The sequence below is a fragment of the Micropterus dolomieu genome, linkage group LG18, assembly GCF_021292245.1.
Source record: "Micropterus dolomieu isolate WLL.071019.BEF.003 ecotype Adirondacks linkage group LG18, ASM2129224v1, whole genome shotgun sequence".
Lineage (NCBI taxonomy): Eukaryota > Metazoa > Chordata > Actinopteri > Centrarchiformes > Centrarchidae > Micropterus > Micropterus dolomieu.
This window is the reverse complement of record NC_060167.1, coordinates 9669598-9695607: the sequence shown is the minus strand read 5'-3', so window position 1 is coordinate 9695607 and position 26010 is coordinate 9669598. Positions and strand designations below refer to the sequence as shown.

At 40.8% G+C, this 26010-nt stretch overlaps 2 protein-coding genes across 3 annotated transcripts in view; both read right to left on the bottom strand.

Annotated features, from left to right (window-relative positions):
* Window positions 1–16637, bottom strand: part of draxina (dorsal inhibitory axon guidance protein a) — a 28814-nt gene extending 12177 nt beyond the window's left edge. The window contains exons 1-3 of one of the 2 annotated variants that reach the window (XM_046029378.1): window positions 16438–16637; window positions 5706–6226; window positions 5057–5271 (exon numbers count right to left, since the gene is read on the bottom strand). In XM_046029378.1, the coding sequence (XP_045885334.1) occupies window positions 5057–5271; window positions 5706–6201 (711 nt within the window). In that variant the 5' untranslated portion in view covers window positions 6202–6226; window positions 16438–16637. The remainder of the gene's footprint in view (window positions 1–5056; window positions 5272–5705; window positions 6227–16437) is intronic. The other variant, XM_046029379.1, reaches the window with a different exon arrangement.
* A 4260-nt stretch (window positions 16638–20897) lies between these two features.
* Window positions 20898–26010, bottom strand: part of pank4 (pantothenate kinase 4 (inactive)) — an 18500-nt gene continuing 13387 nt past the window's right edge. Inside the window, exons 14-19 of the mRNA XM_046076078.1 lie at window positions 24244–24299; window positions 23997–24046; window positions 23571–23675; window positions 23390–23490; window positions 23083–23151; window positions 20898–22569 (exon numbers count right to left, since the gene is read on the bottom strand). Coding sequence (XP_045932034.1) covers window positions 22320–22569; window positions 23083–23151; window positions 23390–23490; window positions 23571–23675; window positions 23997–24046; window positions 24244–24299 — 631 coding nt within the window. The 3' untranslated portion in view covers window positions 20898–22319. The remainder of the gene's footprint in view (window positions 22570–23082; window positions 23152–23389; window positions 23491–23570; window positions 23676–23996; window positions 24047–24243; window positions 24300–26010) is intronic.

The window sequence follows — 26010 nt, the reverse complement described above, 5'->3', positions numbered from 1 at the left end:
CTTTGGCTCAAATGTAAAAATATCCAATTTTGACATTTTATTTTATTTCTCTGATTCAAACTCCTCTGTACAATACATAGTCAATCTATTAATCTTGCTTGGAAAATTCTTTATTCATAAATCAAAATTTATGAAGAACAAACCTCTTTTCAATGTTTTTAAATTTGACTTAAAAAATTATATAGTCTGTATTTCTGGACTGAAGAGTAAATCAGCATCAAAATGTTTACAACATTTATCTAATATAACTTTATAATTAATTTAACTGATATTTATTGTTTGACACTCTGGCTGTATACTTTATTTTTGTTTTATAATTTTTTTGTTTGTTTCTTTGTTATTTATTTTTTTCACTGTCTCTGTTTTTTGTTCCTTATAAAAACGTGAACTGTAACTATACAATTCTTGTAATAAAAAAACAAACAAAAAAAAAACACTTTTGCGCATGTGCAGAACGGATCTTGCTGGCCATACGGATTTGGCACTTACACCTCCCGTTTTTGTGACCGCGTGGACACCAACCAATCTACTATGCATGTGTGGAGCCCGCCAAGCTGACTCCAGAAAGTAGTCCGCATCTGTGGGGTCTGCAGCTGTCCCTGTGCACATCCACTCCAAAGTATTGAGGCTTTACGGCTGTGCTGCAGCTGCAGGAGCTGATTGCAGCCATTCTAGTCAATGCTTGTGCTCACACCAGAAGTGCTGCAGCGCGTCCCAGAAGCGACTCTCTACCGTGAGTAGGCAGCCAGTCTATTTTGACAGAAGCCGCGTCAAGCAGCACAGAGCAGATGACCCGGGCAGGAAGTCAGACACAGAAACGGCATATAGAATCCAGTCGATTTTCAAATTAAAATACCCTTTTCAGACTCCCGATCGTGTATCAACAATAAACACAGTTAAACAAAAAAGAAACTATTTAACTACGTAGCCTACTTAACTATGGCAGAAGCAAATAAATCAAGGACAACTGAACAAATCAACAAAAGCTGAACAACTCAGCAAAATCAGGCAGGCAAAACGCTATTATTCTGAAATTCTCCATGTGGGATGTGCACACAAAATGAAAAATAAACAACAACGCTTCCAGTGTGAGTTGACGCAAGGCTGAGGACAAACCAAAACGCGGTGCACACGCCGCCTGTATGAGTCCGGGTTAAATACCCTCAAGACAAATGTTGGGTTTTTCCCCCAGTGTTAAGGCTCTAAGAATAACAAAACAATCATAACAGGATGTTGTTCTTTCTTGTCAACACTTTCATACTGTGGAATATATTGAACATTGCAGGCTGAGGCTACTATTTGGAGCTTTAGACTTTAGGTCGTTTTCATTATATGACTACTCCAACATATACCCCTAGCATTGATATATAATGACAATATTTAATTTTGTAGTAGACACACATGTGGTTTATGTTTCAAGACAGTTTCCTGTGTGTAGTTTTCCAAGTCAAAAGTTGGAATGGAAAAATAAAACAATAATGGACAGTTTAAATTTTCTCACTCCCTACATAGTCAAAGTCAGTAGATGTCATAAATTCAAATATTTTACCTTAGTATAATATCATCATTCAGACAAGTGTTTGATGACATTGCTATATAACAAAACTCCTTGGTGGATTGCTCAGCCATAATTTTCTGCAATAAAAGCCATAAAAACGTTACCACTGTCCTTTTCCTTACACAGAGGGAGCAAAATAGAAATGTTAGACAGTATAATTAAGTCAGCAGGACTTTGAGATGTCTTCTGAGAAATACTTGTTCCCTGAAACACATCCATCCAAAAATAAGAATCAACCTCTTCATGGAAACAGATCCATACTTGTTTCCCTTCACCCTCAGGAAATGAGCCAATGGAAATATCAATTAGATTAATTGCACTGGGTTACCTACTTGGGCTCGGATGCTTATTAAACCATCAACAGAAGATCGAACATTAATTAAGAAGCCGTGTCGCATGCTCAAGCCAATGAACCTAGGTTCAGGAAAAGCTATCAGTTTTTTCTTCTGTGGGCCAATAATATTTGACTGTTCTCACAGCAAAGACACAGACTCCTGGATTCTCTAAAGGATCTTGTAAAGAGAATACCAAGCAGGCTGACAGTCCTGTCTACAGGCATCAGACACTGACCAGGGAACAGAGCCACCGCAACTTCTTTTAAAACTCTTAAAAGTGCAAAACAAAGTGGTATAAAAATAGCTTTGTTTCAGCAGTTATCACTCAGAAGTACAAGTTGCACAGATGATACAGACACCATGTTTGTGATGATTGGAACGTTTACTTGTATTATGTTTATCTACTGTCTATTGTCTGTTGTCTGTGACGATGACTTGTCTACTATAAAACAGTTTACCTATGGGTACAAATAAAGTAACCTGAACCAGAAAAAATGAGAGCACCAATGGTTAATCACCTAAAATAATCTATGTTTATACTTTCCTAACAAGCAACCTTTTGTGAATAATGTAAGGTGTCTGAAAATCAGTGGTGGAACTAGAGGGACATTGTTATAGGACCGAAAAACTGGGAGGGTGGCAGTGCTTGAAGTGGAAAAAAATAGGTGCCAGTACTCTTTCAACTTCATATTATTACATTAAATACAAAGTATGTATTATATCATAGACTATAGATTACTAATATAGCTTACCACTTCATGCAGAAGAACGAGTTCAACATTTCAAAAGTCAGCTGATTGGGGTGTAACTTTGTGTTGTAAAGTGGTGGAGACTCACAGGCCTCAGATTAGGGGTGTGACGACACACTTGGGTCACAAGAACAAGATGAGAAGATATTTTCAGTATTTTGAATAATATTCAATGCTGAAATATATCAGTGGGGGGATCTGGGGGTCCTCCTCGAGAAGACTTTTTACATTAAACATTTAATTTCTGCACCAATTCATGGTGGAAATGTCTTTATTTATATGAAGGGGAACAAAATTAAGGTGGCAGATGACAATTCAAAATATAAAAATATAATGGAATACAAAGCAGTAATCAGCAGCTTGTTGTTTTAGCTTAAGTTACTTTTTTGGACATTTGTTTCTTCTACATTTCAATTGCATTGCACATTTTCTTATTGTGCATTGTTATTTAATATTTCTTGTTGCAAGCTGTTTTTCTGAACATTTTTAACAAAAGCTTCCAAAAAGTGATGGAGACACTTTGATCCTGACCTGTCCCGAGTGTAAATGACACTATTGACTATGTGTCAATATTTTTAAATGTCCTGCCCCATCCAGGCTGTGATTGGTCGGTTCACAAAAACTGAAAGCTACTTTCTGCACGTGGCTGCTTGAAAGGCATCCAAGCTTCTGTTCTTCCTTGTCTCTCTCCGCCGACAGAGATTAGCAGGCAGGCGAGAACAGGAACAGGTGAGCGTCACGTAGCGCCCAGTGAACCTGATATGCAGAGGGCAGAGGAGAGTACCGGCAGCTTGTGAGAAGTGCCAGCACCATACGCCAGCATGCAAGAAAAAGTCCCGGTACGCCAAAGAGTAGAATGTGGAGGTGCCGTACCGGCCCACTTCAAGCACTGCTGGGTGGACAAAGTGTTTGACACCAGAGAAGGTGGTTCACATCCTGTCTCCCAACAATCAACAGAGGATTCTTGACCATGATCCTTCCCTGAAGGGATCCTAATTCTTGGTACAGCAATCGAATTACATTTTCAAAGTTAAAACATCAATGGCTTCAAGGCCAAAATGGCAATGTTTAGGGTGCCTTTTCAACATTTGGCTGGGGACAACAGATGAAAATTACCCTTCTAGGCTAGCTATGGCTCATTTACATCGATTCCCACTGTGAGACATCCACCATTGTGTCCCTGAGCCAGACACTTAACCCCTAGTTGCTCCAGAGGCGTGCGACCTCTGACATGTACAGCGTCGCTTTGGATAAAAGCATCAGCAAAATGAATAAATGTAATGTTAATCAATAAGAACTATAAAACAAAAATTTAATTAAAATAAAAACCTTCAGTACTTCTATTAAAGTGCATTGCAAACGTTTATTCCAAATCACTGGACTGGAGTATGGCTTGAAGATGTTTCGCTGTTTATTTGAGGCTTCTTCAGTTGTCAACTGTTGTCAAAATAGTATTGGTTTTAGTAGGTGAACCTGTCCTACTGCTGGGTGAGGTCACACGGGGATTAATAATTAGAATCCTTCCAGAATAACATCTTCAATCAAAACCCTGTGATTTGGTTTTAACTTTCTCAAGACAAAATGTTCAGTCTGGTTAAACATCTCAGTTTAAATGTAATCCATGAGATTCTTTTTTTAAAATAATTTCCAGCAACATATTTACCGTGATGTTTTGAGCAGCACTCCTCAACAAAACTACTGTCAATCAAACAGTCTCCTGATCCTGTAACTAAGGCAGATATTTCCTACAAGCTGTTGAGTATTTGTAACAGCAGCTGTGAAGAATGTAAAAGCTTTCATGAAGTGGGCCCTGGCTCAGTATCTACTGACATCAGGTGTCTTAAAGAGTCTAATTTGTAACGGTTCCAAGATTGACGGAGGCTTGGGAAAACACGAGTGATTTTTCTTCTTATTAATGCTGTTTAAATGCATACTGTTGAAGCATCATGCTGCGTGAATGTGACAGGTGGTGTGTGGTACCCCACGCACTCCTGCAGATTTTTCAGTGTATGTGCCCACAGTCGGACATGAAAAACACTCTCTGTGCTCACATACATTTTGTCCTGCCATGGTTTCTAATAAAGGAACAGGAAGGTAGCTATAGAAAATGTGCTGCTGGACTCTGTGATTTTGATCCCAGAGGCGTAGTTTCATTATACAGAACACGGTCATATTTATCATACACACTGTGACCGAGAGCCAGTGAATTTGGCCTGCTGGAGGATATTTTTCACAAGCAGCACTTTCAGGTTCACACAGTAGAGAGTGTCATTTCCAAGATGAGCTATGAGGTTTGCGGCAGCATAACGCCAGTAATGGGGCCCATTTTTGCTCTATTTCCCCCACACACTAGGATCACACTGAGGCACAACAGACGCAGCCTTTAATAAGCACTTGGGTTTCGTTGGGGTTACCTGGGGTTTGGTGGAGGCCGGGGGCAACGTTGGGGGATGCTCGTTCATCGCCGTGGTAACCATGGAGGAGCCGGAGCCAAAGACGGCTGCGATGGGGGAGGGGGGTTCACTGGGTGGGGTCACGCTGAGGGAGGGGGAGGCAGCAGAGGAGGGAGTATCATCGAACAGATCTCGGTCCTTAAACGCAGAGCTCAGCTCAGGCTCAGGAAGAAACCCTGGACAGACAAGATAAACAGAGAGAGAAAATATTATACCAATACTGATGTGTTATGACTATGTTATATATGACTTTGACTAAGTTTACCATTAGTCACAATGCAGGACATTATCTATGGATAGAGGTTGCTGTTAAAAATGTAATTTTATCATTGACGTGAGTACCATCAGATCGGTTCTGTTTAAGTGTCCCAGTTAGCCATGACAGCATGTCAGTGAGCCAGCATGCACAATCAAAGCAGATGAATGGAATGCAGCCATAATTCATTTTGTTATTTACACCTGTGCTGTTTGTTCTGTCACATGTCAAAATGTCTTCTTGAAAAAAGCCTACAGCTCCTTGTTACTTGTTCAACACTGTAAATCACTGCAGATGTTGATAATTTGTTAGAAAGACGATCTATGTTTTGGATGTCTGGATCAGTTGACTCACCTTTTCCATGCCGCCCCTTCTCACGACGACTCCCTTGTCTCCTGTGCTCAAAATGGTGCCCATGCCCATTCCCATTCCCGTGTCCCCTTCCTTTGCGTGTCCCAAGAAGGTCGTTTTCCCGGGTCTGGGATGGACTCTTCATACTCATTCGAACTCTGTCTCTGTCCCTGCCCGGGCCCATCTCGAGTCTCACTGGGCTCAAACTCTCCAGGCCTGTCCCATCATCCTCAGGCCTGGCCAGGGGATGCAGGGACCTGTGGGAGAGAAGCCCGGCTCCACCTTTAGCAGCACGGGCCCCCTGCCCCCCATGCCCTCCACGGTCCCTGCTGTAATGGTGGCCCTGTAGACCATGCAGGGGGTGCTGTAGGGTGTTGCTGCCACTTGCTGATGTCTGTGCCTGTCTCTTTTTGCCGTGAGAGGCTCCAGGCTCAGCACCGTTTGACAGTACTAGGGTGGCAAACAAGAACACCAGGAGAAGACTCCAGAAGAGAGCCATTGTCTGTAAAGCACAACACCACCTGCTGGGAAGAGAAAATACATCTCAACACTGCGCACATTCTGCTTGTAATTAGATGCAAATCACTGACACTGAAACCTAAGATTTTATCGGGAATGGTGATTGTTCATGCCAAACAATCTAGCGGTTTTGAAGGATCAGTAGACTGAAAAAAAAATTAATTCATGGATTGGTGGAGAGACAAAATATTCAGGTAAATGAGAAGGCATCACTTTGGTCAGTAGCAAACACTAATCAGTATTTGTCATTTCATGAAACAAATTAAAATTCGATTAATCAAGAAAGTAATTGGTAGATGAATCATTAATAAAAAATATAATCTATTACAGCCCCACATACAGTGAATTCTTGAATTATATGTACAATTTAAGAATTTGATGTAACATTGGAGACACGTAAAGTTCCTAATATAAAAATAATTTTGGACATTAGGCTGAAGAATGTAAATGGAGTCTACTTTCTTTACGATTCCTTCCAAAACCTTCAGCTTTCTTAAAGAATTACTTTCTTAAAGAAATCTATTTTCTGAGTATCACATACTCACAGCCTGTCCTTCAGCATTATCCAATTCTTGTCATTAACACATACTGTACAACCAATAGTGGGCTATCCAACAGAACATGTTTAGTGATTTATTGTGTGGTGAAGTGGTTTGAGGAGTTTTTTATTGATGTTTTGATATGTTCTGGCATGGTTTCCTATATCTTCCTGTGACTGTGGGTTGCCATTGGAATCCATTGTACCTGTTAGCAGCAAGCTTTCATTCCTGTGCGAAGGTGCACGATGTAAATTGCAAACTTTTCAGATGTTTGATACTCAAAAGAAATATTTTCAGTAAAACATACCTTTAAACCCACTAAATCCACTGGCAATTCTATTGTATTTTAGCCATGCAAGCAGCTCTAGGGATGGCAATGTCGGTCTGCTGATCACACAATTTCTCAACTATCACATGCATTGCCATGAAATGTGGTACATACATTCATGTGCCCCTTGGGAAGAATTGTGATCAGTTACAGTTTGTCCAATACTTTGATTTGTGGCCAAATACCTGCAAAACTAACAAGCTAAATCTGGCCAATGGGAATAGCCAGAATTAGCCAATTGTGTTAAGTATATAGGGATGGGGATCGAGACCAAAAGGAAACTTTCTCAAAACCCGAAAATCAATAAGGTTCGAGCTTATCGATACTGCTATCGAGCGTCAAATGTAATTTAATTTGAAACGCAATGGATAAAATCATCAGGCTGCAGTCTCTGCCTGCTCTCTGTCGGCTCCTACACACACACACACACAGCTGCAGCAGCAGAGCGAGAGGCGCCATCGCGGTGGAATAACGTTATGGTGAGGGTTAAGTTAGCTCCAAACTACTGTAACATTAGTTGATGACAGCTAAGCGCGTTACTGTAAGTACGTGCAATAAAACCTTTGCAAGTAAAAAGACAATAGTTTATCAATACACCTGTCTGTGAGGTAACGTTAAACATGTAGAAATGGTTAATTTAATCATCTCTGTCCTCAGTATCTCATCTTATATGTTTTATACAAGCACAGCTAATGCTAGCTTGGCATTAGCCAAATAAAAACAAGCTAAATAGAGAGCTGTCTGTCTGGAGCACAGACTGGTCTGTAGTCTTAAAAACTCAGCTGCTGGCTGAGACAAACCAGCTGCTCCTCCTTCTACCTGGTATCGTTACCTGCAGCCAGCGAGAGAGGAGGAGGGACTGATACAGACTGATGGTATTCTTTCTAAACGTCACTCGCACTTGTGATGTCAGATAAAGTTATTGAGTTACTTTGCTGTTGTCTAGAAACAACATTTAGCTGTATTTAAAATATTAAATTAAAAACAACCAGGCAGTTTATATGTACACTTCAATATATGTTTATTTATCGCAAGTGATATGTCATCTCAATATATTTTCGCTCAATAGTTGTCGCACATTGAATATTTTCCTCATACCGTGCAGGCCTACCCATAGACTAGCCTACCTCATGCCCGTTAGGTCTGGTCTTACCAAATAACCATCACTAAATAATAGTAAAGTATTGGTAGTGGTATCAATAAAGAATCAGATCGTTAAGCAGTCTCAATAAGGGTATCAATCTCAATAAAAATTAACGATCCCCATCCCTAGTTAAGTACTAATTAGCAAAGCATGCTTACTAATATGAACATCACATAGCCACAATGCACCAGCAACACAGTATAGCCTTACAGATCCAGGCAAAAGCATGGCTGTGGACTTAGTAGGTACACAATGTATTTACATTTTTAATCAATGGAAAATCAGTAGCTTTCAAATACAGCTTTGGCTATTTTTAACTACATATTGACGGCAAACATCCAGCCTATTTACACAAGTAGAACTAGATAGTAAAAAAATGACATAAAAATTAGCAGGAGGCTGTAATCTTCCGTTTACCTGTGTAAACAAAGGCATTTTCTTCTGGGAAAATATCAGTCACATAAATAGGCTAGTTCTAACTTGGACCCTCAGGCATTTAATGCAGAAGGTCCTATCTGAAACCAAATGAATGTGTCCACTGTCCTGTATCCTACAAATTCAGACCTTGACTCCCTGCCTCTTGAGTGGGCCCATTTATCTTGACTTGGTGGGATGTGGTGAGGATGTGATAAAGAGATGGACAGACACATGTGCTTCTTTTTAGAAATGACTTCCAGGCCTTCATTTATGTAGCTCATACCTTCTTCAATATAAGAGACTGCACTGCACACATCCTTCATCACTGCCTATTCAGTGGTCCCAAGAGCCCTCCAACCGTACCTTTCATTACAAAAATCAACATATCTGTGAGGTGTGACTCAACTGAAATATGAGGTTCTGTGTATCTGCATTAAAGGCCTGGCACCTTGTCCAAACATTAATGAAAATGATGGTGATGGAAAAAAACAAAGCACTATAGTGGAAGGATTTTTCTTCTCTTCCTTCCTAAGGTTCCAATCTATATTGCAGCCAAGCTCAATTCAAATAGTGACTTAATGTCACAAAAAGTTAATTTGTATTCATAAAAACCTTTAGTTGAATATGTATTTTGAACAAGTCTATTACAAGTAAGCCACAAGAGAGAGAGAATATTTCCTGGGTTATACAGGTATAATTTGAAATATCAGTATATTCAAAGTATGTGAGTATTTTCCCAATGTCACAATGTATAAACGCCTGCAACATTACATATAAAACCCTCAAATTGATGTTTAATGCAATTAACTTACATGCATTAAACTCATCACATATTAAACAAAAACAATGGGTATATTCCTGCACAAAAGGGATATTGTAAGAAACCAAATCTTAACTAATAAACAATCCAAATATAATACTATTCCACTAAAACTTTATATTTGATATTTAATTATCAAAGGGAATACCAGTCTTCTCATTCATAAAGAATTCTGTCATGTCGTGTAAGATGATAGGTCATGGTGTTGTTTCTAAACATGATAAGGTTTGTTTTGTCCTTTTGCTTCAGAACATTGAGTCAATGCATCGGCACAGACACATATAACGCCATAATGGTGCTGTGGCAGGCGACTCCTTTGTGTTAAAAGACAAACGGTGGTGCAGGGCATACAGAAAATCAATGAGGGAGAAGTATTGAGCTGCTGGTGATGGTGCGCGTGTGTGTTGTGTGTGTCGGTGAGGTGGAGTTAGGGGGGTTGAAAAGGTGTCTGCTCTTTCATCACACTGATACACACCAAGTTGAAAACACACACCCTTTGGGTTTACAGTGGGTTATTTAGTTGTTTCTAAAAGGGGACAGTGGTGTAACGTGTGTGTGTGTGTGTGTGTGTGTGTGTGTGTGTGTGTGTGTGTGTGTGTGTGTGTGTGTGTGTGCAGGGCATAGAGGACGCTGGTTATGTTGAGGGAAATTTGTAGTGTGAGTGCAGGCAGCGCCTGGGGGATTTAAAGGCAGACTGCGTCGGCTGGCCTCTGGGAGTTCGACCAGCTGTGCAGTTTGCAAACAAGAGTGTGAGGCAGGCTGCTGAGGTGAGACCTTTATCTCCAAACAGGCCTTCAGAGTGTCAGGGGGGAGGGCAATCAGCCGTGTCATGCACAAAGTGTTTAGCCAGGATAACGGTCTATCTGTTTGACACATGAGGTGCTGTATGGCCCTGGACCCTGTACGGCAAAAGGGCAATTTAGTAAGAAAACAAAGAAAACATCCAAACTGAACTGTGGGACGAGACAGTGTGTTAAAGGAATAGTTCAACATTTTGGGACATACGCTTATTGGCTTGCTTGCCCAAAGTTAGATTAGAAGATTGATAAATGATGCTAGAGCCAGCAGCTGATTAGCTTAGCTTAGCAAAATGAATGGAAATAGGGGAAAACAGCTAGTTTGGCCAGCTGCTCTAACGCTCCCTATAACATGTTAAGTGTAAAAGGTGTGTATGTGCGTGTGATAAAATGTGTTAATTAGTAAGCTTTAGAGGTGCTGTTAAGACGATTTTTGTTGTTACCTTTGGACAGTGCCAGGCTCGCTGTTTCACCTGTTTCCAGTCTTTGTGCTAAGCTAAGACAACCAGCACCAGTGTCAGTGTGCAGACACGAAAGTGGTACTGTTCTTCTAACTCTTGGCAAGAAAGCAAACAAGAATATCTCTTAAAAGCTTGGAATATTCCTTTCTAGAAATACCTAACAAATCTACCCTTGAGAATCAAATACTGTGGAATATTCCTTTAATGTGAGCAAGATTCTGGAGATTTGTGTTTGATCTCAGAAATCAAAAGAAGAATAAGCAGATGCATCCATTTCTTGTCCGTACACGCTGGTCTCATTTGGAAATTAACAGTCAAAATGTTTGCAGAACAGAATCATCTGAGGTGGAAACACCTCAATGATATGACCCTTCAAAGAATGAATTTTCCCAACACATAAGAAAGATGTGACACCTCCATAGAAACTGAAGGCACCATGCCTCAATCCCATCAAATCAAAGACCTGAATAGACCTGTCATGAGAAAGAGAAGGCAGGCGGTGGTGGAGGGGGGTCGAGTATCTCAGCACAGCAGTGGCCTGTTTTCCTCTCTCAGACTTTCATGTGCCTCTAACAGGTGGTCCTTTGAGGAGACAGAGGATGGGGATGATAATGGAGCACTCTGGGTGGCATTCCGGGTTTTAAGCACAGTCTCTTGCGTGTGATAAACAACCTCCGCGAACAACACAGCCTCCTGCCAGAGCCTGTATTATACATGGCTGTGTGTTGCACACAGGGCACAGCAGGCCGAGCATCTGCTGCTGAGGCGATGGGAGGCGAAACAAGTGGCCTGGAACTGACGAGCTTCATTCCCAAATGAGATAATAGGCAAAACTGAAACAAAATCAGAGTTTGGACTTTAGCTTTCATGGTTTTAAGTGTGTTAGGATAGTTCTGGCTTATAAGAACAAAACGGTATTAAAGGCCCTGCAAGCCTATTTATTAATCTGCAACTTAATATGGGTTAAGGGGTCAACATGAGTACAAAATTTTCTGCCAAAATTAGAAACTGTTTTCACTGATTTGAAGTGGATGAGGCTCCGTCGGAAAAACATGATGTCACATATTCTGTGCACCGGTCACGATTTATTTAAATCACAATCTGACGACAATCTGCCAGTCCACAAACAGCTGTGGGGCTGTTACTAAGAATGTATTTTCCAAACTTTAACTCTGATTGTTGTTTATTTGGTCATAGAAACCAAGTTTTCAAGAGCATTAACAATAAACATTAGATCCTTCTTTAATTTGATATACAGAAAAGCAGTTTGAATTCTCTAAAAATGAACACAGAAATGTTTCACTTCCAAGAAAGAGATTCATTATGATTGCAAAGACAGAGGACTGGAACATGTGATGTGCTGTGAGGAATGATTGACTGTCAGCCAGCATTAGGTGAGAGTCCCTTTCAAGTCAGCCAATTCTTTCATTCTTATTAGTCCACATACTGAAAAAAATCTGGTGAAAGAGATTCTTGTCAGTTTGAACTGACCCAAAAACTGCAGTTATCACCCAAGTACAAAATAAGGGACTGGGACTGAATTTATTAAAATATTTGACTAGTTAATTAATTGGTCAACAACTTCGCAATAAAAATGTGTGTTTGTGCCAAGCAGCAAACTTCCGGTCTCTGGGCTGAAGCCAATAAGGATGTAGCTAAAACTGCAATTCATCGAGTGGCCACTTGAGGCTGGCTCCAAAAGGGAGTCAATCATAAAATGGCCAACTTTACAGCAGACTAAAACATGTTTACAGCTTGGTACAAAGGAAGGTTTTAGTGTATAGGCTATGGCTAATGTTGCCCTGCATGACAACGGTGAGGGGGGTGGATTTTTTTATAACTCACCTGTTTAAATTATATTAAGCCTTAAAGTTCTGCATTATTAGGTGCGTGTCTGCTTTCATTGTCAGGTGGCTGCTGCTGATGTGACTGGTAGCCTATGGTTTGTGTGTGTGTGTATGCCATTGCTGTGGCACACACCAAGTTAAAAGGTGTGGAGTTGGTGTGTCTAGAATCAGGACATCCTCTATAAAGTGGAGAGAATGCTTGTGATGTCAGGGGAAATTTACAGTGCAAAAGTAATGTAGTAAAAGCAACAAATAAATAAATGTCCTTGAAAGGGACACAACAATTTATTAGCCCAACTTTATCCTCACTTTGACCTCAGCCAGGATTGTTGTTCTGAACCTCCGATGTTGAGGCTGTAATGTTGAGTATGTCTGAGCTCAGCAAAGCATGAAGAGAAAATATCTGCCACAGTATAAAATACAATGAAATCTTAAAATCAATTCTACATTTTTAGGAAGCCAGAGCAGGGAAGGTAAACTTGGTTTATTATGGTTTACACATTGTAGGAAACACAATATAGGTGTGTGCCAAAAATTTTTCTAAGCACAGCGTACAGTGTGAGACGGCCACCAGGGACACATGAATCACAGCAGAGTGTGATAAGTATGATGTGATAGGTAATCTTGCAAGAAATTGGAATGAGGGGGGGCACTATTGGAGGGCTGGATGATTAAGCTCTGATGAGATCAGAGACCTCTCTCCAGCCTGTGATCAATCGGTCGGTCCCTTAAGCATGGAGGCACTTCTGTGACACACTCGTTATAAAAAATATACTTAACAGTGAGTGGACCCAGATATGTGGAAGGTGAGAGAGGAAAATCAGCGAGGCAGAGCTGGAGGCGCCCCTGGTATTAAACTGCTGTACGTGTGCATCTTTTAGCTTCACCTGCTGTGACACCAAACCTCCAGGAGCCATCTGCTCCTGTTGTTTTATCTCTCATAGCAACCAGCAGGGCCATAAGGATCCAGCAAACAAAGACTCCAGAAACAGGCTGTTAAAGCAGAGCTGTCATGTCAGGCAGAGGCCACCTTCAAGGGGTTTATTTTCTTTTGCTGGCCACATACTGAGATTAGAAGTTAAAAGGAACAATTCCAAATTTTGTGGTAGAGAGTTAGATGAGAAGATATCTGTCAGCAGCTTACAGTAAGAATCTATTCTCAACAGACATGTCAGATAATAAGAATACAAATGCATGATTAAATATAATAGTCACAAAAACTGTATGTGTTGTCTGTTGTGTCACAAATACTTCAGTTGTGTTCCAAACAGAGCCATTCATTTCTGTCTTAAAGTAATAATGCTGAATATTTGATGCATAAACATTCACTTTTATTTCTCTCATCTCGGGTAAAATAGATCTAGTTTGCACCACCAAATAATCATAAATATCAGCTCAATAACAAGCATCCAAATTACAGCTCCAGTTAGTGCCTCTGCATAATAAACACCTCTGCCAAAGCTGCAGTTCACGGCCATAAAACTTCATTTCCTCAAGGGCCAATACCACTGGCTTCAGCAATATAAAAGTGCTTTGCCTCCCAAAATCCTCTGCAAACAATATCAGTGGGATTCACACATTGACTGTGAGGTTTATATTTTTGCAGCTTTTAGGTGTGTATTGGATGGCAAAGGCCCCTGGAAGCAACGCAGGGTGATACAAAAAAAACAAGAGCCATAAGGAAGGTCCATCTGTCAGCAAGTGAGCCGGAGCAGAGAGAGGGGAGACACCAAATGATTCAGTGGTAATTTGGTCACAGGTACAACAGATGTTGGGTGAGACTAGAACAATGTCACTGATGCATGGTAACATCAGCGACATCCTGAGACCTTCAGGCCCTTATCTTCCGTTTGCGTGCACTGAGGCCTGCATACCCTCATTCACACACACTCAAGAGACTCTCTGTTACAATCAGTGCATGCACACACTCACAGCGGGGGAACCTCCTCCAGACACCCACATTGAGGCATGTTCCAAAAATGCTGTGAGACACAAACAGCACCAGAAGCACAGCAAGAGGCGTCCCACAGAGAGGAGAGAGAATGAGTGAGACAAAAGGGAAGAGGAGGGTGAGGAGGAGGGTGAGGGTGAGGGTGAGGGGGGTGAGAGGAAAGGAGAAAATAAGATGTAATGTGGAGAGAGAGGAGAGGGAGAAAGATGTGAGACAGAAACAAAGAGGGAGGGAAAGGAGAGAAACTGAAATCAAAGCGGGAGAGAGGGACAGAGGGAGGATTTGTCTTATTAGAACAAAGTGTCGGCGGCATCTTTCATTTCGTGGCAGATAAGGACACCAGCTGAATCCCCTCTATCACACACAAAAAAGCTTTGGCTTCCAAAACCACCAACAAAATTTCCTCTTTGCTAAACTGTTAAATCTGAACAGCTGGGTCTGTATCTGGACCTATGGGAACAGTTTGACCGGTCAGTGTGGGGGAGGCACTCCCGTTTAGAGATGATCAAGTGGAGCATGTAAACGCATTATATGAACCCAAAAGTTTCTCTCTCCCATTCCTTTTGGCGGAAGCGATCAGCGCTGACTGCCTGCCAGTGTGGAAAGAGTCTTGATCAAACAGATGCAGCCACGCTTGGCAGTGATATTCAAGGCGAGTTTCACACCGCGGTGGAGGAGGCTGGAGGAGGCTGGATGGATGTTTAGCAATGTGGTCTTTTTGGCTGAAACTCAAAATTAGGATAGACAAACTGTGATTCTTTAAGGGTTGTCTGAGTCCTTGTTTGACACTTTCAGTCTGCATGGTCTATTTCTTTTAGATCTCACTCAAAAATGGATATACTTTTTTTGGGAAAATACTAAATTAATTTACACTTGAACATCAAATGATGCAAGCATGCCCTTAGCTCATCTTTTGATTTTCATATAATTCACTTATTAGTGAATCTGAGCTTTGTTTTGGCCCTAGGTCAACTCACTGTGGGGTTCCTCCATACTCCTTCTGATGGAGTCTAATGCTTCCCTGCTGATTGACTTGCTATTAATTAACATTAACTCCTCAATGTGAGTCCACAAATATTGCTCCTTTGCAGTGGTGTTTCACTTTTAATTGCATGGTGTCACACTGACTCCCAACTTTAATCTCTCTATTTCTCCCCCCTTCCTCCCCTCCTCTATCACTCCCTCTCTCTCTCTCTCTCTCTCTCTCTCTCTCTCTCTCGCTCACACACACACACACACACACACACTTCACACTGTCTTTGGTGTGCAGTGAGCAACAATGAGCTGTCAAGAAGAGATAATCGCTGCAATCATTTCTGATTCTCCTCACCATTCATCCAATAAATTCCTTTGTGATGTTGATCTGATTTTTAAAGCATGACAGCAGGAAGCGCCTCCATAACAAAAAAGTCAAATTAATTATCGGGTTAACTCTGTTTTTTTCCCGGTGTCTTACGAAATATTATGCTGTCATTTTGGCTCTCAAACTGTTTTTTATCTGTAAAACTGGGAAGTAACTATTTGCATTAATTAAGTTATTAAGTTTTATGACATTATGAAGATGCGTTTTTACGCACAGATGGAAAATCATGGCAATCCGATTGGCCTATAGGCTACATTGGTTAATGACAATTGTAATAAACATAGGTTATAATAACGATTCTACTCCATTGTAGCTGCAGAACTGAGAACTATAGATAATCTATTGTACGAGTAACATGAAATAAGGTAGGCTACCGCGGGGTATATGAAATTACCATAAAGTCAGTGCAAACTCATTTGAGCATCACTGAAACAGCACTAACCCATTAAGAGACATTGAAGAAACGATAGTAGGATTTCGTTAGCCAATAACCAACCCAGTCACTTACACTGGGGATAATGCAAATAGTAAATGAAGATAATGCCTTACCCGCGTTTGTTTTTTGTTGTTGTTTTCCTTTGTTTTTGTTTATGGTTTGAATAGCAGTTGAGTCATATGGCTGCAGGCTGACAGCGGACAGGACCGAAACACAGCAGCAGCAGCACCTCTGTCGTCCGCTCTCCCTGCACCCCGGGATGTGCCGAGCATCCGGACGGTCTCCTGCTTCTTAAGAGGAGGAGAGTCACCACCGACTCGGTGTGCGCGCTCCCGAGTGCGCGTCCATGTCTGGGGCCGACTGGCTGATTGTCTATCAGCAGGGCTTGTCCCAGCAAGTGAGACAAGGACCGAGGCAGTAAGAATTGGCATAGCTTTCTGTTGGTATTTTGTCCTATCTGGAGGGAGAGACCAAGATAGCAGAAGCTGAGAGAGATCAGATTTTGTTTTCCAAGTGATCCATCATGATTTTTTCACAGCCTGTCAAAACTGTTTCTATCACACCTGGATGTGTACAATGCCCTCAACTGGATCCAAGATTAACTTTACAGAATCAATTGCATCCTACAATAATTTGCTCCAAAACGCACTATGGTCCAAAAGTTCACATATTTGTGTAGTTTTGTTTTGGGGATCTACAAAATTGTCCAACCCGATGGACAGTTAAGAACAAGATTCAAACTCGATGCAGCAACCACAGAAGCAGTGATAACATCTTTTTGTATTCTGTCCTCCTTGTCAAAACATGGCGCCTTCATTTCCCACGATGCAACTCAGCCATTACTTATGTCTGGGATCCGGATCTTGTGGGGACAGTCTGGGCACTTCACTTTTTCAGCATGACAAATTGTCATGTCAATGTCCATAAAGAAATGGTTTTCCCACTGTGGTGTGGAAAAACAGAAATCCATACCAAACAAGGCCTTAGCAAGGGTTTTAGAAAGACAGTCAATGAATTACTGGGATTTTTCATATTTTACTTGTTTGATCACAACATTCTGTGGGTTCCAACATCTGGCGGAAAGCCTCCTCAGAGGAGTTATAGATGCAAATTAATGCCCATAGTTTTGAAATGAGATTTTTCACATACACGGCCTATGGGTGTAATGCCTGGGTGTCCACATATTTTTGGCCATACAGTGTATGAGACAAATACATGTTACCTGGTGTTTATTCCTCAGTATTTGCTAATACAGACAATTACGTCCTGTAGGCTACAAAACATACTTTTTAATCGAGCCCAAGAAACTCGATGCAACACCTTCAGTAACATTCAGTAGTGGGTTTGGTTTGGTGGATATCCTCTGCAGTGAAACCCTGGGACTGCATTTTTCATGCCCTGTTCTTTCTTGATCCTACAAAGTCAACTGACTGCAGAGCGCCAGCCAGACTAATTCTGAATCTACACTATGAGCCTGTTGTGTGTCGACAGATTTAATGTTGTATATTTGCAGAATGATTGTGTATAAATCACTTAAGGGAATTGGTTGACATTTTGAATTTTCAGTCTGTTATTTTGTTTTGTGTGTCCGCCCTGAAAAATTGCTTGTTAGGGTTATTGAAACCAATGAACAAGCTTTTATACTCATTTGGTTTGAATACAAACAATGCTGACAAGCCACTTAGTGAAGTAACACAGAGGGACTGAGTCTGCTGGAGGAAGATAACAGACTAAAATTTAAAATGCCTTTAGAAATCTGTATAGAGTGCTCAAACGTCTTACATCATAATGGGTCCAATTGTGACTCGCTGAGTCATTTAGTGTGTGCCCTGTATATAAAACATGCATCCTGTGGATTTCTTTGAATGTTACATACAGTACATATGATCCATGTTTCATCATGTGTCTATGGATCGGGATTATTAAAGGAGGCTAGTTTGCACGCTGATGATACAGTGAGTGTTCCTGGTGCTGTATAAAAACACATTAAAACACTCAAGTTGACATTTCCACATATTGCTTCATGCTTGCAGTCTGTGCAAGGCAAATTTGAGCAAGACATCCGACAGCTCTGTAAAGCGCTAGATGGCCTTTGAATGGGACCCCTGTAGCTCCTGTGTGCCTCGTGTGAAACTAAAGAAGCTTTTTCAGAGATCATGATGGGAGTCGGTGTCAGTGGCACACATATTGGAATCAAAACCTCTGTACTTATATTTTTTTTTCACAAACATATTCTCACAGGTCTGGATTCTACAGCATTGCCAGGTATGAGCAGTAGCTGCAGGTAATCCACACATTCTCCCCTGACAATGCTGGTGGATGGATGGTTTGTTGCAGTAGATCAGTGATTCCCACCCAGTGGGTATGTGGAAAGAAAAACTTAGAATTCTGAGTTGGTCCCAAAAAGACAAACAAAAAACATATATTCCAGTTTGGGTAGAAAAAAACCTACCAACATGATTACAAATTGGTGTGAGGCTTAGTTTTAATAAATGGGCTGTCAGCATGGGACACACCTCCCACTCACCTGATTCCACTGGTGAAATGTATTTGTAATGTAAATTTAGTGAAGTACTACACTTGAGTACAAATTTGAGGTACTTATACTTTACTTGAGTCTTTTCTTTTTACGCCACTTTGTACTTCTATCCATTACAATTCAGAGGTGACTTGACTACAAATTAAGATTTTTGCACATGAAGTTTATAAATGTGTTTTGTTATAAACTAAATTACCCAACAGTTCATACAAGTACAGCAGAAACAATTAGTCCAATGACAGAAAATTTATTCACAACTGTTTTCATTATGGATTTTGTTTTAATTTTTAAAAGTAATTTTGAGGTTTGGACAGTCAGTTGGACAAAGCAAAGTATTGTGAAGGTGCTTTGAGCTCTGGGTAATTGTGACAGCATTTCTCACTATTCTCAGAATTTTTTCAAACAAAAAATTTATTAACGGGGGAAATAATTAGCAGATTCATCCATAATGAAAATCATTAATTGCAGTACAAAATAGTTCAAAATGAGCTCCACCTCAACAACTACAGCAGTAAAAGTATGAGTTGAGTATGAGTTATATGAGTAATAACAATCTATTGATATAATATATAATAACATTTTTCTGCATTGAGTACTTTTACTTTTATTACTTTAAGTAAATTTTACTGATTATACTTAATACTTTTACTTAAGTAACATTTTAGTATTTTGTATTTTTACCAATATAACACCTGAACACCACCTTCTGAGACTGACAGTCCAAGCCATCGGAAAAGAAGAAATAATTAGCATATTAACATGCAGCACATAGTGTCCAGAATAAATGCAAACTCAAACAAACCAACTAAAATAAATGAAGAACAATTATTCCAGGATTGCTGTGTCATCTATAATTGTAACACTCTCCATTTTTATATATGATGATGTTCAAAAACATCAGGGCTGACAGATAAAAAGGTTGGGAACCACTGCAGTAGATATTACAGTAAGACAGAAGTGGAAAGTGGCCTACTTGAAGGCCATTTTTTCTGACATTATTTGAATATCCCAGTACAGTAAGATCCACCATTCTAACACATCAAGTAAAATAAATCACAAAAAAGTTATTAAAAATTACCCAGGAGACACAAGAGGGATTTACGGTATATACATATATAAAAACACAAACTACACAAAGTACGGTATTGTTTCATTGTAAGGTCACATGATAAACCAAATTAATGTTATTGTTGCTCAGAATCCACAAACGGTTCAGCTACAGGGTTGAATTCAAAGCTGAAGGAAAAAGCCTTTTGAAATCAGTGTTTACTGTAACTACCATAATTAGTGTTATGCAAACAGTGACAGTCAATGCAGCACTGTTTTCTCAGGGCCTGTGGTATCATTGTGTTATGAGCATGTAATTAGAAAGTTATACAGTGAAAAGCCATGCAATAAATGGTTGGTCCCACTGCAGCTGCAGAAACAAGTCTATTGAACTGTAACTTTGAGCCTGGTCACATGCTCCGGTCATTCAAAGGGAAATATTTTGCCTTCAGTGCATTCGAACTACATACAGGTTCACCTGCAAAATAACAGAGAAGCAGACACAAAATGGTCACAAACGATGCCTCTCTGTGGGTCTGATGCTCCTATGCATGGGTAGGTGGGGGGGCTATAGTCTCATAACCTGCCGATGACTGTACTGATGATGAAGGGAAATTTGGATTATACAGCAAGAAAAGAAAGATACTAAACACAAAACCAGGACAGACCTCACAAGTTATACAAATATGTCACTAAATCCAAGAGGGTATCTTGCAGGAATAGTGTGCGCGTGCACAAGCGCGCGCTTTGGCAGTCAGAGTGATGAGCAAGAGGAAAAGCAGGAGGACCCCCTGCCAGGCGTCCTCATGCATTATCAACCCGAAGCTCCCCAGCAGGCATCAACCACCACATACCAGCTTTTATACCGCCAGGGGCAGGCTTGGTTTTTTAATATGGGGCAACTTTCAACTCTCCCTATTCCTCTAGACGGCTGCCATCTCCCCTGACACATGCACTACAGAAATTAATACACACAGTTAAAAAGAATAAAATAAAGGTTTTCACCATTTATTTAAAATTGATTGTCAGTAGAATAATACACAAAGTTGTGCTTGGTGTGTTTAACTGAAGTGATGCAAATGAATTATATATATATGTATACACACACAAACAAAAAATTGTATATCACATATATGTACAAATGAAGTTACAATATTGCAAGTCCACATGTCAAGCAACTGTAACTTTGTGAAACACTGTCACACCAAGGCAAGGCTTTTCAAATCAGACCGTGCCTTGAATTCAGATATTTAAGATGATGTCACCATTACACAATCAGCCACTTCACAATCACAGTGTTTGATGTTTGTTACAACTAGGTGCTGCAGGATTATTGCCTTCAAACAATTGCATTTTTGATTTAGGGATGGATTACAGTTTGTACTTTTAAATACATGCCAGTTAATTAGAGTGAATCCATGTACTTGTGTCACGGCCAGCTCGGTGACAAAGCGTTCCACATGATGCTCGGATGAAAGACTGTTAGAATATTTTTACAGAAATATGCAGTGTTAATTTTGACACCGAGCACCTTGATTAGAGAAATCATAAAAACTTACGTCACAGTAGAATACTGCCACCTTGTGGAGGAACACGACCAAATCTCTTCTTGTGATAAAGTGCTGCTTCTCCCATTAATCAAACGTTTTCCCTGATGCCACTTTTAACAGCTACACATGTGACAGTGACAATGATTCATTTCCTAATCTCAATTCATTCACTGGCAGTAATAACAAAAGAAAAAAAACAGGAGATCCACAGACTCTTCCTACTCCATGGCGTGAGATTGCTGGGAAACAAGAGCAGTGTGTGGTAATGTAGGCACATCAAATGCACTTTATGTACCGTTGTAGTGTTACCGCTCAAAGCTGTAATTACTGCTGCTGCTGCTTTCTCTAACACACAAACACACACCAACCCTATGCCCATATGGGTGCTCAGTTGTGTGTTGGCAGCATGTCAATGACTGATGCAATTTTTTTTAACTAAACTTTTGTTTTTCATTCATTTCAACAAGCTTAAGATCTCATCTGTCAAAACAGTCTGTGTACATTTACTTAACACAGGCAGTGATGACTTCACATGAAAACAAACTCCAGATGCTGAATGTGATCAACAGGCAGTAATGATGGAAGCAAAGTAAGTGATTGTACAGGATGCACAGAAACCTGCAAAGAAAGCAGTGTAAATCATGTTCATGAAACCAGAACTAAAAACGTTTTAAAATCAAATATAAATCCTCCCTGTTAATGATCACCTTTAAATTTTCGCCCAAATTTTACAGCCAGCTTTGCATCAGTCATTCACCCAGTAGCAGTATACGATCATCATCTGTACATTCAGAGCCAGTACATTGTGGTCGCTCGACTTCTGCGTTCTGTCCTGCTCAAATTCGAGCTCTGTCGAACCTCATGAGGGCGTCAGAGCTGCAGAGTGCTGGATGGGTTTTCCAGCCGGTACCTCGTACTTGAAGACCACGCTGAACAGCTTTCCTCCCAGGCGGTCGGCCAGCCACGAGTTCTTGATGACGGCCATTTTGAGGCTCTCGCAGCTGAGCATGGCATAGTAGTTGGTGTGAATGGCTCGGCCCATTCCCTCGATGATCACCAGGTCGGTTTGTCGCTCCCGCACCACCATCGCCAGCACTTTGTCCAGACGGCTAGAGAATCGCAGAGGCAGAAAACAGAACATGGTAACATTTTTGCTGCACTAAATTGCCACAATAAAACACATCTTATGAATTCACCAGGTTCTCAGATTTCTGGCTTTTTGATGTAAATGTCTAGCACAAAGTTGACCCTCCTACAAGGTGTGATGAATTGCATCTCTGTTCTGATAAGCTGAGAAGCTTCTGACATGTTTACATTGACATAAATAATATTTATGTTCACATAGTGCAACTCGGCAGCATTTTTCATTAAACTACCCCTGCCTGGTGAAAGCCCCCCCGCCCATACTCCATGCCCAGTTTTACATATAGGGTTTCTTGTTTAATTTGTAGTCTTTAAGTCCACACCAAGATAACCATGGTAACATCAGTCCATTTAAACATCATCAGGGTTATTTTCTCGCTTTGTAAAGTTCCCTCCAGAGCCACAGCGGATATTATAAATCGGTTTTCACATGCTGAAAAGCACTCCCTTTCAAAATGTAAAATTGCCAAATAACCAACCTCAGATCCAGGCAGGGTGAACTGGAACCACTCTGGACCAACGTCAGCCTGTCCTCCCTCAGACCAGCCCTGAACAACAAACAGACCACAGTTCACTGAGGATCTTCTTCAACCATTTTAAAACGCTTTTAAAAGCGTGAAATTATGAGGTCAGACACACAAAATTATATTTTAGAAGTTATTCAGGAAAGAAAATCAGACTATAACATAAACAGAAAAGGCAGTGTCAGAAGACTCTACTGTATGTTGCTGTCTCTGTATTTTTCTCATCAATGTGTCCTGCTTTTAAAAATACTCAAATACTCACTGAATCACTGGATCCATAGCAGCAATGCTTTCTGTCAATATTTGCAGTTCACCATTTGTTACGTCATTCAAAGCTGGAGCAGAGTTGCTGGCCAACACAACCTAAGGGTAGATGGACAGAAGTTGGATTAATATTTCAGGCAATATATTATTTTAGAAGTTGTGTTGTGAGACTTCCTTACCTCTGTCCCTCTAGAGAGAAGCTCTCTGACAAAAGGCATCACCCCTAGGATGATGTCTACTCCACTATTATCTACGAAAAATAAGGCACACTTGTGAGGAGGACCCTGCAAGAGAAAACCAGGATGGATTGTATTCAAGCACTAATCATCAGGAGCATACAACACAGAAACACTATCAGTATACGAAATATTACTAATACACACAGATAACATCGTTTTGTCTTTGTGCTTACTCGAAACATTGTTGTGCCTGGGACTGACAGTGTCTGAGTTATGTGTTTGTTTCCTTCTGGGGTCATCAGTGCTAAACAGTGCTTGTGCAGTACTCATGGTACCGCCAAGTGCTTTTGATAAAATCTGTAACCACCAATAATGCTGCAAAATATAACTTGGCTTTGAAATGAAAACGCAGAGAAAGAGCCTGACCTTCAGTCTCTCAAGCCACTGGTCATAGGAATCAACAAGCCATGGCCGCTCTGAGAAGAAAAAAAATCACAATAATCAGTCTGAGGTACTACCTCTGTCCACCAAGCATTACCATATTAGAAAGGCATTCAACGTGGAGAAGGAAAATCAAGTGGGTCTGATGCCTTTCAGTGTGTCAAACTGCAAAACAAACTGCTGTTAAAAAGGTAAATGTATGGAAAAATAAAGTAGAGAAATACTTAGATACCTTCCAACTGTCGTTTAGCCTCCTCAAACCCAAACTCAGGATCAGATTCAAGGACACTGCATGACATCAAAACCAAATATGCAAAAGTGAGAACAGTGCAAAAGTAAGACAGGTATTTGGATCACTTTATGATCACAACACCAAACTTTCTATACATTGAGATTGGAAATAAATAAATTATTCAAATTTACAAGCCACCGCAGCCTAGCCTGCTGATTAAAAGGCGCTGTCTGCTCTCAAATCAACCCTTATCAATTAATTTCTTAGTGTCTTAGTGAAAGGAGACATGGTGGCGGGTGTCCTTGTTAGAGGGGCTGCTTGCCCTTGAACAAAATCCGAGATTTTTATTTATAAAAGAGATGATGGGAAAGTGATAGCAGAGGACGAGCTTTTGAACTTTATTGCTGTCAAAATGAGAACACTGTCCCATGATGAAATTGTTTTGTTAGCCTCAAACATATTTTCATCTGAGTGGACTGAGTCCAAGCGACTATTGTTTGATATGTGCACTACTACAACACGCTGCATCAAGCACAAAGGCCCTCAGAAGGATATTAACAACATCAAGGATTGTCTGAGGATGCTTGAAAAATATTCCCAGGTTTGTATCACACATCACACTACCTGGATGAACTTTCACCTGTCGGATTTGGCAACATGGACGCCTCAGTGCTGCTCAGCAGTGTGGAACAGCTAAGCCGGGAAGTTTCTAGTTTGAGAGAGGTCCTGGATGCCCAGTTAAGCGTGAATGAAAACTTGATGGTGACTACAGCGGCCATGGGTCACCGGGTGACTGCTATTAAAAAGCACCACGGGTCCCCTGGCTGGGCACCCGGAGCTAGTGCTGCGTTACAAGAGAGAAACTTACATGATCCAGTGGCACCTGCTCACCAGTCACGGGGAGAAGCCCTGATCCTTCTGCCACAGTCCCCGGCATGGAGCACTGTTGTGCAGAAAGGGGTACACAAGCCTCCAAACGCAGCCGTGCAGCCCAGTAGGTCTACCAGCGCTGTTCAGGTTTGTTCGAAATGGAAGCAGCAGAGGAAAATGGGAATAATTGACACTGGCACCGAGAGCAACATACCAGTGGTCAAAACCAAGCTGGTGACTGTGTTTGCAACTAGATTTTCCCCCAATCTCGGTGCCGATACTCTGTGCTGTTACAGTGAGGAAAATAAGTATTTGAACACCCTGCTATTTTGCAAGTTCTCCCGCTTAGAAATCATGGAGGGGTCTGAAATTGTCATCGTACGTGCATGTCCACTGTGAGAGACATAATCTAAAAAACAAAATCCAGAAATCACAATGTATGATTTTTTAACTATTTATTTGTATGATACAGCTGCAAATAAGTATTTGAACACCTGTCTATCAGCTAGAATTCTGACTCTCAAAGACCTGTTAGTCTGCCTTCAAAATGTCCACCTCCACTCCATTTATTATCCTAAATTAGATGCACCTGTTTGAGGTCGTTAGCTGCATAAAGACACCTGTCCACCCCATACAATCAGGAAGAATCCAACTACTAACATGGCCAAGACCAAAGAGCTGTCCAAAGACACTAGAGACAAAATTGTACACCTCCACAAGGCTAGAAAGGGCTACGGGGAAATTGCCAAGCAGCTTGGTGAAAAAAGGTCCACTGTTGGAGCAATCATTAGAAGATGGAAGAAGCTAAACATGACTGTCAATCTCCCTCGGACTGGGGCTCCATGCAAGATCTCACCTCGTGGGGTCTCAATGATCCTAAGAAAGGTGAGAAATCAG